We start from the raw sequence: 12,334 nt of genomic DNA, 5'->3' as shown, positions 1-12,334 counted from the left end.
AATATTTTTAGAAAATATTTTCACCAATTTTCGGTGTTTAGTTGCATAGAAAACATTGGCTATTCAATTATTCAATACATGAAAAATAGTGCTATCTTTTCTAAAACTGTACCAGAAAATCTAAGATACGAGTATGACATGTTAGGTCCAACGGATTAGGTGTTGTTAACCAATGACAAAAAGATTGAGTTCTGTTGAGTTCTTAATGTACAATTATGAGTCCAAGATGAAAGTTATTTGTGGAAGAAAACTGAGTTTTTGTAAGTTTGATTGCAAGTTCAACCGATCGAGACAAGGGTTCGACCCCTGTTTGATTCGAAGTTCAACTGATCAAGTGTTAGGACATATGTGGAACTTGTTATGAACATATGTCATTTAGAATTGACTAATCCTTTGACAAAACACACTTTACTTGTAATTGGGTAAATCTAGGATGTGTTTAATACTTCAAGGAACAAGAGTTCAAGTCCAAGTATTGAAGCCATGCAAATCTGTCCAAGAATCAAGTGAAGAAGTGCTGTTCATTAAAGCTCGACAGATAGCTTGTCAGATGTATCTATCGAGATTTAATATTTGAAAATCGATAGATAGCTCGACAGCTATATTATTAAGAATTACAAAATTCAGATTTTCAGATTTTTTTTTTCATGCATATCCAAGCTATTTGTGTAGGATTTCTTTTCTCACAATCCTAGACATATATAAGAATTATTTTAAGGGCCGTCATAAGGTTGTTGCACTTGTTGTTACATGCAAATTGTGATCGAAAACAATCTGCCCTAGTTCATCTTTCTCTTGAAGAAGCTGCTGCGTTTGTATGTCGTAGGGTTCTGTAACCAAGGAGCTTCCTAATCTTCATTGTGTGGATGAACTGAAGAACTTTGCAGCCAACATTCTTCTGAAGTTGGTGTGTTAGTAATGTACTGGGATCCGTGCATCGATTGGTTAGTCACGTACTTGGAGCCGTGCATTGAAAGGAGAGATTGCCACTACATTACAAGTCCAATTGTGTATTAGGGTAAGGGTTTAACTGTAGGTTGGTATAAGGTATTGGGATTCATTTACTTGTAACCGCTTGTTTTGATAATAGTGGATTCTCGGGAGTGGTGACCTTAAATTCACCTAGTGGGGTTTTGCCTTGGTGGTTTCCCTCATTCGTAAACAAATCACCTATGTCAAATTTATTTTCTGCTGCATTTAACTTGGTTGGTGATTTGTTTGTGCTACCACGTGTATTGCATGTTAAATTGACTTAATTAATTCACTTGGCTAATTAATTGGTTAATTTACCTAAGGGGTCAATACAATCTTGGCCTATCATCAAGAATTGCAAATTCAATTTTTTTCAAGTTTAATGTGATTTATAGAGTTGACTGTACATGCGGGTTTTTCTGTTTTTGTAACCTTAATGAAGAGTCTATATAAAGGCCCATTAAGCATGACTTATAAAGAGGTTAGAGAGATAGAAACCCTAAGTTTTTTAGAGAGTTGATTTGAGCCTCCACTAACAATCAACACTATTGTCATAGTGCAGATTAAAGTTGCTTGTCCAAACCTCAAAGTCACAAACAGAGAGTTTTAGGGTTAAGTCTTTTTTTAAAAGGGAAGATTTAGGATTAAATCTAGTGTATAAACTTCAATTCTATTCTAGTGGGTTAGTTTACCTTGGAATTGATAGGTTAAATCCCTCCAGTTTATTACTGTGAAACGGTATATTTCATAGGTTTTGTTGGGTTACCCTATTGTTGTCTTATGTTTTTTTTATTATTGAATTTACTATTTTATTGCTTTATTGGTGACATATTTAATCTGTGGCAATTAACCTAGAAATCAATCTCTAAATCTAGCGTTTTGTTTGTTTCAATGGAAAACTTTGTGTAAAAATAGTTTTTCGTGTTTTCTAGTATTTGGCAGTATCAAATAAAATAAGTCAAAGGAAAATTATTTTTGGTCAACAAAAAAAAAAAAGCTTTTTTTAAGAGATTATTTTCCACTTATTAATTCATAGAGGATTAATTATTTGAAGTTCATAATTTTGCTGTAAAATCAAGGGGTCTAAAAAACCTAACTTGACCCCCCCCTGGAGAAATTGTATGGAAAATTAACCTTTTTTTTTTTAATTTCAATTTTTCCAAAAACAATAGAGTCAAACATTTATTTTTCTAAACAAGAATAATTTAAATTTTCTGGAAAATTTATGATCTGATCTTACTCCTAGTCCTATCCAATTGTGATATACATGATAATTAAATAATAATAATTTTTTGCTAAGGTTAAAGGTGGACGGATTCAAACCATAGAAATTTAACCAACAACGGAGAAGGTAATCCTTAGGCCACTGGCTATTGGTAATCAAATAATTATTAATTCATTGAAGTCATATTTCACATTCTTCATATATCAATGAAATAATCATTAAATCATATAATTCTTATCATTTTACATTGTCTGTTTTTTTTTCTCCTCATGACGTATAATATAATTGTAACTAATTTTTATAATTTTTAATGATATTATATACGACAAAATAAATTTCACATGCATGGCCCATATTAAAACTTCTCTATGAATTATTTTAAAATGAAATTATAACAGACCCACACATGACATTGACTAGTCACAATAATTACAATACGAATGAAAAAGTACTGCAAGTGAGCTCCTTGTTTCATAACAGAGCATGATAACAATTATTCAAAACCAAACATACCCATACACATAGGTATTTATCAATACTACCACAAAAGGTTTCTACAGAAATTGAGTACATCTAATGACACATACGGCTTGACAGCTCTTTTAGGGTATTTAAAGCAAAAAAATAACACCAGTACATACGATCCTCAACCAAGTTGAAGCATCGTTGCCGCCAATGAGGATTAATATAAAGAACACTGACTACACCCAAAAAGAAAATAATGCAAGATGCCAAAAAACTTGTAAAGAAGGCTAGAAGATCAACTTCATACCATCTGCCGTCATTTGCCTCTGAAGATTTTTGTGATGATGGAGGTGATTCATCAGTATTGGTGCAACTTTTCTTTAGTGGTGCACCGCAAAGAAATGGATTTCCTTCATAGCTGCTCTCTCCAAAGGTTGAAAATTGTTTTTTCATGTCTGGAACTTTACCTGATAAGTTGTTGTGATCCACAGTGAAAACTTCTAGAAATGTCAGATCAGTCAATTCTGAAGGAATTTCTCCATTCAAATTGTTGTGAGAAAGGTCTAAGCTCTCCAACTGAGTCAAATTTGAGAATGTTTTTGGAATAGGACCATTTAATTGATTGTAAGACAAGTTCAATGCAAAAATTGAAGATAGCTGTCCTAGATCTGGTGGGATTTCACCTGTTAACTTGTTGAATGACAAATCCAATGTAGACATCATATCAAGGACGAGACCCCGGTACAAGTTAGACCTATATTTCGTCAAAAACTCAATCTCAACTGGTATATGGAAATAAAAATTTGTCCCTTCAATTTGACTATCCTTGTTTAGAAGAGATTTATATGGGAGGGAAAAATCAGGGAGCCAACCAAAACTGTTCATCATGTAGACAAATTCACTAGCAGCTACCTTCCCAAAGGTTATGTTGTAAAAGCAATATGGTATTGTCCCAGAAAAAAAGTTCCTTGAAAGATCCATTATGCCTATCTTCTTTAACCAACAGAGCTGCTTTGGAATCGTACCACTAAACTGGTTGCCACTCAACAAAAGTACTCTTAATTCAGAAAGTCCGTAAATTTCTTCAGGGATATTGCCGAAAAAGCTATTATCTCTAATGTCGAATGTCACAATATATGATGAAATGAGAATAGCTTTCGGTAGTGATCCTGTGAGATTGTTCCCTCGCAAAAGTAGGTGCCGCGCATTTTCTAGATTCAAGCAAGAAGGTAACAATCCCGAAAGCAAATTATAAGAAAGGTTTAATGTTGAAATTAATCCACATGGAATCTTACCCTCAAAAAAGTTGTTACTAAGGTCAACATTCCACAAGTTTATAGTATTGTTATTTACTATCCATACGGGAATTATACCTGACATGTGATTGTTGCTAATATCTAGGAACATGACTCTTAGGGGTGCCACTGGAAGAGTACCTGTGAAATAATTATTGTTTAATTCCAAAGAACTTAAGGATAGGTTGAAGTTCTTTGAAAAAATTTCACCATGAAAGTAATTATTAGATAACCTCAAAATATCCAAGTGGGTGCAACGGGCAACCAATTCCATTGGTACCTCTCCAGAAAAATTATTGAAGGACAAATCCAATTTCTCTAAATTACTCATGTCACCAATTGAGGATGGGAGATCACCTTCAAAATAATTTCGGGATAGATTTAGATATTCTAATTTCGGAATAATCTTTCCAATATTTTCTTGAAGCTGCCCATCAAGGTTATTGTCAGAGACATCCAACCAACGAAGATCCATGGAGCAAAATGATGGCAAATGAAATTGACCTGCAAAAGAGTTACTTCGAAGACTCAACAGTTGTAGTCTAGTATTGTTTTCAAGCAACCAAATGGGGAAGCTTCCATTCAACTTATTGTGAGATATATCAACGACTTCCAATTCATGTTGGTTGAAGAGAAACTTAGGAATGTTGCCGGTGGGCTTGTTTAGACTACAGTTAGACAGTAATAACACCTTTAATTGAAATGATGGGTCCCAACTGGGATTTTCAGTTTTGATATCAAGCTTGTTGTTGTCACTAAAAAGTTGAATCACCTTAAGTTTAGAGTGATTAGCAAACAAGCTGAAGGAGAATGAACCTTCAAAAAGATTATAACTCAGATCAATATACTCAAGGGATGTCCAGTTGGCTATAGGAGACAAAGACAAGTTTCCACTGAACCGGTTGTAAGATATGTCTAACAACCTAAGAGATGTCAAATTGGTTAAGCATGGAGGAAGGATTCCTTCAAAGTTATTACCACTAAGATCTAACTCTTCAAGTTTCTTCAGTGTGCACATTTCTGTCAAAAGCAATAGATTAATTAGTTCTGTCTATCCTAAAAATCTCCTAAAATAAGAATCAGTAAAACAAGTGAATTAGCATACACGATCAAAATAATTAATTACGACTCCTGAAAAAGTGAATGATCAATTGTTTGTGCGTTCAAGTTGCTACCAATTAGATCTATTCTATATCAACCTTTCACTTTTCCTTGTTTCTACACTCCTATTCAATTTTAGAAGATTAACAAATTGTGAAATTCGATTTCATGGTAGATTCTTACCTTGAATGGCTAAAGTTCCATTAAGTCGATTAGAATGTAATGATATAGCCTTGAGTGAAGATAGTGCTCCAATATATGAAGGGATACTTCCAGTGAAAGAATTTTCATTCAAATCTAAAATCTTCAAACTGCTGAAGTTTGCCATATCTACAAAGAGAATTGACGATAGATAGTGTTAAGAGAAAATATTTAAAATGGCTCATTGGCTTGTACTAAAAGAACTTACATATCATAAGAAAATTATTCTTGCAGTTAAAATAGATGATGGAATGTTTACCCTTGAATGGTAGGCTTCCATTAAGACCATTTCCTTGCAGGATGAGAACCTCCAAGTTGTTTAGATTAACCACTTCTACGTCATCAATAAAGAGATATGTATTTATCAAATTGAAACTAACAGTACAAATGGAAGATCTAGTAGAATAACACATTTCATATTGAAGCAACACTACCACAATCATTTACATATATCAAGCATTTTGTGATTTTTAACATGAAGAAAGTAAATCTCAATAAAGGTAAAATTGGTTATAAAATCTCAGTTTTTTTTTTTCTAGACTTTTTCACGGTATTCTTGAAGAAGAAAATTTAAATTTGCACGTACCGTGGCTAGAAAGAGGCCCTTTCATGTAATTGTAACTTAGGTCAAGAGATTGAAGAACTGGGAGGTCACCTAAGGATCTTAAAATTTCCTTGTCAAAGTAATTTGATCTTAAATTTAAGTGTGCCAGCTTGCTCATTTTAGACAAACAATTGGATTCTGTAAAAAACATATTCAACCAATTGTTAAATCCATGAATACAATGGGATAGGAGTGTATTCATTATCACAATAATCATAATACGAAAATGAATAAATAAATAAATGAATGATTTATCAAGAATCGTATGTGATTTTGATCATTACTACATCTTGCATTGTTGATATGTGAAGTTTTACTATTGGAAACCATATGTAACTTTGAAAGCAAAAGAAGGTATGTGCACTTATCATTTAAATACAATGTGTGGGCTCTTGTTTCTGCCTTTTATATTTATGAAGTGAAGATCAAGTGTACATGACTGCATCAAAGCCCAACGATATGCATATTATTGATAGTAGCTGCTAAGAGCATCTTCAGCAACTTCTCCAAATTTTTGTATTGTGGGAGGATGAACAGTTACAGTTACCTTTTACTTGCCTACTTTTTGAAATAAACTTTCCAACATATTTACTATCATTTTTCTATCTTATTAAAATGGAAGATCTAGTAGAATAACACATTTCATATTGAAGCCACACTACCACAATCATTTACATATATCATGCATTTTGTGATTTTTAACATGAAGAAAGTAAATCTAAATAAAGGTAAAATTGGTTATAAAATCTCAGTTTTATTTTTTATTTATTTATTTTTTTTTATAGTATTCTTGAAGAAGAAAATTTAAATTTGCACGTACCATGGCTAGGAAGAAGCCCTTCCATTTGATTGTAACTTAGGTCAAGAGATTTAAGAACTGGGAGGGCACCTAAGATTCTTAAAATTTCCTTATCAAAGTTATTCCAACTTAAATTTAAGTGCGCCAGCTTGCTCATTTTAGACAAACAATTGGATTCTGTAAAAAACATATTCAACCAATTGTTAAATCCATGAATACAATGGCAAAGGAGTGTCATAACATGTTATTCATTATCACAATAATCATAATATGAAAATAAATAAATGATCTATCAAGAATCGTATGTGATTTCTGGTACGATCATTACTACATCTTGCATTGTTGATATGTGAAGTTTTACTATCAGAAACCATATGTAGCTTTGAAACCAAAAGAAAGTATGTGCACTTATCATTTAAATACAATGTGTGGGCTCTAGTTTCTGCCTTTCTTATTTATGAAGTGAAGATCAAGTGTACATGACTACATCAAAACCCAATGATATATGTATTATCGATAGTAGCTACTAAGAACATCTCCAGCAGCTTCTCCAAATTTTCATATTGTTTGGAGGGTGAATAATTATAGTTACATTACTTTTTTACTTACCTACATTTTCAAATACACTTTCCAACAGACTTATTATCATTTTTCTATCTTATTAAAATAGCATTTCATCATTCTTTCCTCAATCGCTCTTTATTCTTGTTTTAATCTTTCTTTTTCTTTCCTCTATTTATTTTGAACAACTATATTTTCCAAATTTCTAACAGCTATATTTTTAAATTGCCAACGACAATATTTTAAATTTTCCAATAGTCATATTTCTCAATGGTAATATTTCTTAAGGGATTTTTATTCTTATTATTCATTAACTTATAATTAATTTCCTTAAAACAAAACTTACAATACTTATCATTAAAAAAAGTCCACCACATGTTTAATTAGACCATTTATTTTTTTTCTTATTATTCATTAACTTATAATTAATTACTTAAAAAAAAAAAAAAAAAACCTTACATACTTATCATTAAAAAGAGTCCACCACATACCACACGGTTAGACTATTCTTTTTTTTCCCCTCTTATTATTCATTAAATTAATTAATTTCTTTTAAAAATATTTAACATAATCATTATCATAAAAAAATGTCCACAAGCACCCCCTTCCTTTTTGGTTTCATCACACACACACACACAGAAGATAAGAGAAATCCATGTCCAATGCCGCCTCTTCACCGCCGCTTGTCTTCCTCCCACTGCCGAGTGCATGCAACCGGGATTGAGTTAGATCAGCTTCTATGTTCTTGATTTGTTGTTTTTGTTTTGATCCTAGCTTTGTTGTTCTAATTAACTTTGTCTTCTTCTTCTTTTTGTTCTTGACCTGTTGTTGTTTTGATTTTAGATTTGTTATTCTAATTAAATCTATTTTTCCCTGTTTTTGATCTGTTGTTGTTGTTATGATGGTTCTGATTTTAGATTCGCTGTTCTAATTAAATTTCTTCTGATTTCAGATTGTGTTTGTGTTTTGATTGTGTTACTGTTTAGAAACATTTGAGAGAGAGGAATAAGTTCGGTTGAGAAGGGAGAGAGTGAACAAAGATGAAAGGAGGAAAGAGAAAGAATATTTTTTTATTCAACTGTGTATTTTTTTTTTAAGATATTAATAATGTTTTGGAGTTGGTAAAGTGCTACTGTAACAATTCTAAAAAAAATTTGCTAAATTTTTAGTTTTAAAGAGGCTATTGTAGCTTTTTTTTTTTTTTTTTTTTTTGGATTTGCTCTCCAAAAATAGGTTTAAAGAGCTTGTTGGAGATGTTCTAAAGAAGGGATAAAGTAGCAATGGTAGTGATGGTCATAATTTTAGATTAAGTGGGACAATATTAAATTAAGTAAATATTAACTTGAAATTTTAAAAACAACTATTAATAATAATAAAAATGATCCTTTATAAAATACACTTAATCAAATATAAAAAATATTAACATTTTGTAACAATTAAGAGTTATTCAATTATATTGTTTTCGTATTCTTGAACTAGTTGTTTGATCTTAACAAACAAGTAAGAGAAATAAAATACTGCATATATATCTAGCAACCATTCAAATAATCAACTAATGCAACAATATAAAAAAAAAAATTAAAATGTAAAATTCATCATTTATGTTTTACTTAAATTAATTTCAGTCTTTTAATTCTTTTCTTTTTTTTCGTTCAATTCAGTTTTCTAAATATTAAACCTTTTTTTTTTATGGACTAAATATTAAACTTGTTCAGCTTAGGATTTCTGTCTATCTCCATCCAAATCACTCCTTTTTAACTTTGGTTTTTTTTTTTTTTTTTTTTTTTTTTTTTTTTTAACTCCAAAAAATCTAATAAAAATATATTTAAAAAAACTAAAATTTTCTAAATTAACTATTTTCAAATGTGAATTTTTTTTTTCATACTAAAAAACACATCCCAAAAAAAAAAATCAATAGCAAAAAATTCAATAAAAATTTTCTAATTATAGAAAAATAAATAAATTAATTCAGTTCTTCACACTTAAAAAACGCACAAACGTACGTATCAAAAAAAAAAAAAACGCACAAACGGGAAAATTCCATTTTGAAATCGTATCAACAAAAATGAACTGTAGGGAAAATAATTTATCCACAAAATCAGTCTCAGATCTGCCAAAACTAGAATCCACTTCCATACCAAAAATGGCAAATAAGATGCCTGAGAGTTTCCTTCAACAATCACAGAGATATATTATATATAAAAGTAAATACCGCGTAAGAAACTCAAAATAAGATTCAGAAAATCAATGGCAACGAAACCGTGGGTTGCGAGGCTTGATGGGGGTGGTGGTTTAGGTGATTTGGGGAGTGCAACGAAACCGTGGAGATCTCTCTCTCTCTGTCTCCCTCCATTTCTCTCTCACAAATGACTGTTATCATCCAAATATTTTGTGTATGGAAGAAAAGATGGGTTTAGATTTAGGATTGTTGTAGTTATTGTATTTGTGGATGATGATTAATTGATTATAAGTTGTTTTATTTCTTTATCTGTTGTGTTTGGTTAGTGGGAAAATTCTGGGGAAAGCTTTCAAATTTTTATTTATTTTTAATTTAAAAATAAGCGAGACAATATTAAATTAAGCAAAAATTTACACTGTAATTTTAAAAACAATTATTAAAAAAAATTGAACTTATATAAATTACAGTACTTAATCAAATAATATAAAAAAAATTAATAATTTTTTGTAACAATTGAGAGTTATTCAATTGTATTGTTTTGCGTTCTTGAACTAGTTGTATTGTTTGATCTTAATAAACAAGTAAGAGCAATAAAATACTACATATACATCTAGCGATTATTCAAATAATCAATACTAAAATAATAAACTAATGAAATTATATAAAAAATATATCACAAAAATATCAAAAATTTCTTCTTCATTTATTTTTTTGGTAAATAATATATTGTTGAATTACTTCTTCATTCTGTTTTAGAAAGGTTGCAACAGAGACACATTTAGGAGCCATTGGTCATCATAATAACTCCAATCTATTAAATTGTAGAGCGAGAGCTCGATAACGTGACTAGTGGTGGCATTACATGTGACCCACTTCCACCCACAACACTCACTTCTGATCTTGTTAATCCACGATAAGAAAAGGTGGTTGGTAGGATTAACATTGGATTTCAAAAAGACTTTCAATTCTAGTAAAGCCATCCTCTCTTCCTCAGCACAAGCCATGTATATATCTTAGTTTAGCATATAATATTTTTTTGATAAATGTATATATACATTTTTTTTTAATAAGTCATGGTGGTTCTATGACCATTTTGACTTGCATGTGGTGCCGTCAGTATGTTCATCAAATTTGTCTTCTTTAAAATTGACTAGTTTTAAGTTGTGAAAGGAATCCGTTATAACGTAGTATATGTTATAAAAACAAAAAAACAAAAATCGTTGGAATTTTTTTTCTTTTCTGATCATATGTTTTACGGAAACTTGAACTAGAGAAAACAGTCTTTTATTGCATGGGCTTTTCTGACTTACTGAAAAAGGATTTTTTTTTTTGTTATTATTTTGTTTTGCCTTTACATATCTTTTGCTGATTGCCTGATTGATGAAATCAAGGACTAATGGGTCTGCCTTTGCCTTTAAATCAAAAGAATAATGCTAGTTTTCTTAAAATAATAATAATAATAATAATAATAACATACCCCATTATACATTCAAATTCACAACATACTTAATTTTTATATTGTAATTGGTGCTTTTTTTTTTTCAGTAGATGCTGTAATAATCACAAATTGACACATAAATATGTTATTTAGTTGGGTGTGGGTCTGTCTCCGTGGGCGAATTGAAATCAAAAAATTCTCATGAACGACTTTTATTGATTTTTTTTTATATCATCTTTTGCCAATGGACCACTTTGAAAATTGGTTTCATTGCCAATTCACTGGAAAAGAAACCATCTCTTTCTCTAGTAATCGGTGCCAACTGCCAACATATTGGAAAAGAAATTCCGATGAAAATAATGTAAACCTATACTGTTATATGGCAAACAACAATTTGTACATGTCATAAATATCTAACACATCATAATGAGCCTTCTAAAATACTTGTAAATTAATTACGAATATACATATTTGACATATATAAAGTTAAGAATAGATGGATGTCCTCAAATTAATCCTAAAAATATATAGTTTGAATCTAATTATTTCTAATCTAATTTAAATCTAATAATTAAAATGACCTTTCCTCCAAAATAAATTTAATTAATCAAATTGTGAGAAGATGAACAACTAGAATATTTTTATTTTGATTTGGGATACTTGATCGAATCCAATTACCATGATTTCAAGCCTTTCCTATTAAACCTAAAACTGATAGGTAACCATTAGCCCTATTATAATCCTAAGCGAGACATAAATAGCTTGAAGTTCTTGTGTGTGTGTGTGTGTGATAGTAGAAGCAAAAACTCACATACCTTCATTTCCTAAACAACCAGCAATTTTGTTGTTAGATAAGTCAAGACTTCTTAGCTCCTTGAAAGGCTGAAATAGGGACATGTTTATATACCAAGTATCCTCATAATTTTGCTCTTGGTTTATACCGGAGAGCGTGAGCTTGATCACATGACCAGTGGTGGTGTTACACCTGACCTGCTCCCAACTACAACACTCACTCTTTGTGTCATTAACCCATGTTGGAAGAAGGGGTTCAGTACGATTAGTTTTGGATTTCAGAAAGGCCTTTAATTCTAGCAGACCCATCCTCTCATCCTCAATACAAGCTATGTGCTCATGAATTTGAACAAAAAGTAGTAAAGCCCACAGCAAAAACTTCACCAAAGGCCACTCCATTGACAAATATGATTGTGAAACACCTAGTTTCATTTCCAGCTAAACCAACTTCTGTGTAAGTACTCAAGACAAAAAAGTAATAAGTCTATGGGCCTTTATATAGAGAAAGTTATAAGTCTATGGGCCTTCTTTTTCTGATGAACTGTCTATGGGCCTTCATATAGAGAAAGTTATAATGTTTTCATATTTTAATCCATAAATTATATAATAAACTGTTGGTTAAGTCTCTGGGTATGTGAATCTCATGACACGTAATTGTCTTATATCCTTTTTTTTCTACAAAAATATCCAATTTTTTCAATG

General features: G+C 30.9%; 1 protein-coding gene across 2 annotated transcripts; it reads right to left on the bottom strand.

Moving 5' to 3' along the window:
- Positions 1-2,604: 2,604 nt before the first annotated feature.
- Positions 2,605-12,114, bottom strand: LOC115992474 (receptor-like protein 56). 2 transcript variants are annotated; one of them, XM_031116679.1, is made up of 6 exons: positions 11,656-12,114; positions 6,684-6,839; positions 5,846-6,001; positions 5,519-5,593; positions 5,242-5,388; positions 2,605-4,977 (listed from the first exon to the last, which is right to left on the bottom strand). In XM_031116679.1, the coding sequence occupies exons 1-6, from the start codon at positions 12,062-12,064 to the stop codon at positions 2,771-2,773; spliced, it is 3,150 nt and encodes a 1,049-aa protein (XP_030972539.1). In that variant the 5' UTR covers positions 12,065-12,114; the 3' UTR covers positions 2,605-2,770. The 2 variants fall into 2 exon arrangements, with proteins under 2 accessions (XP_030972539.1, XP_030972540.1); XM_031116680.1 differs by having other exon boundaries at positions 5,519-5,590.
- Positions 12,115-12,334: the final 220 nt, after the last annotated feature.

This window comes from Quercus lobata, chromosome 5 (assembly GCF_001633185.2).
Source record: "Quercus lobata isolate SW786 chromosome 5, ValleyOak3.0 Primary Assembly, whole genome shotgun sequence".
In the NCBI taxonomy this organism is placed as follows: domain Eukaryota; kingdom Viridiplantae; phylum Streptophyta; class Magnoliopsida; order Fagales; family Fagaceae; genus Quercus; species Quercus lobata.
Note: the sequence above shows the minus strand (reverse complement) of the source record. Positions and strands in the feature narration are given on the sequence as shown.

Bases quoted from the DNA above. Each gene is read 5' to 3' on its own strand.
- LOC115992474 (XM_031116679.1), bottom strand. From the start codon at position 12,064: ATGAAACTAGGTGTTTCACAATCATATTTGTCAATGGAGTGGCCTTTG. The intron at 6,002-6,683 runs GTACGTGCAAAT...TGTTTTTTACAG, and splicing joins AGGGCTTCTTCCTAGCCATG to AATCCAATTGTTTGTCTAAA. The intron at 5,594-5,845 runs GTACGTGCAAAT...TTGATGACGTAG, and splicing joins AGGGCCTCTTTCTAGCCACG to AAGTGGTTAATCTAAACAAC.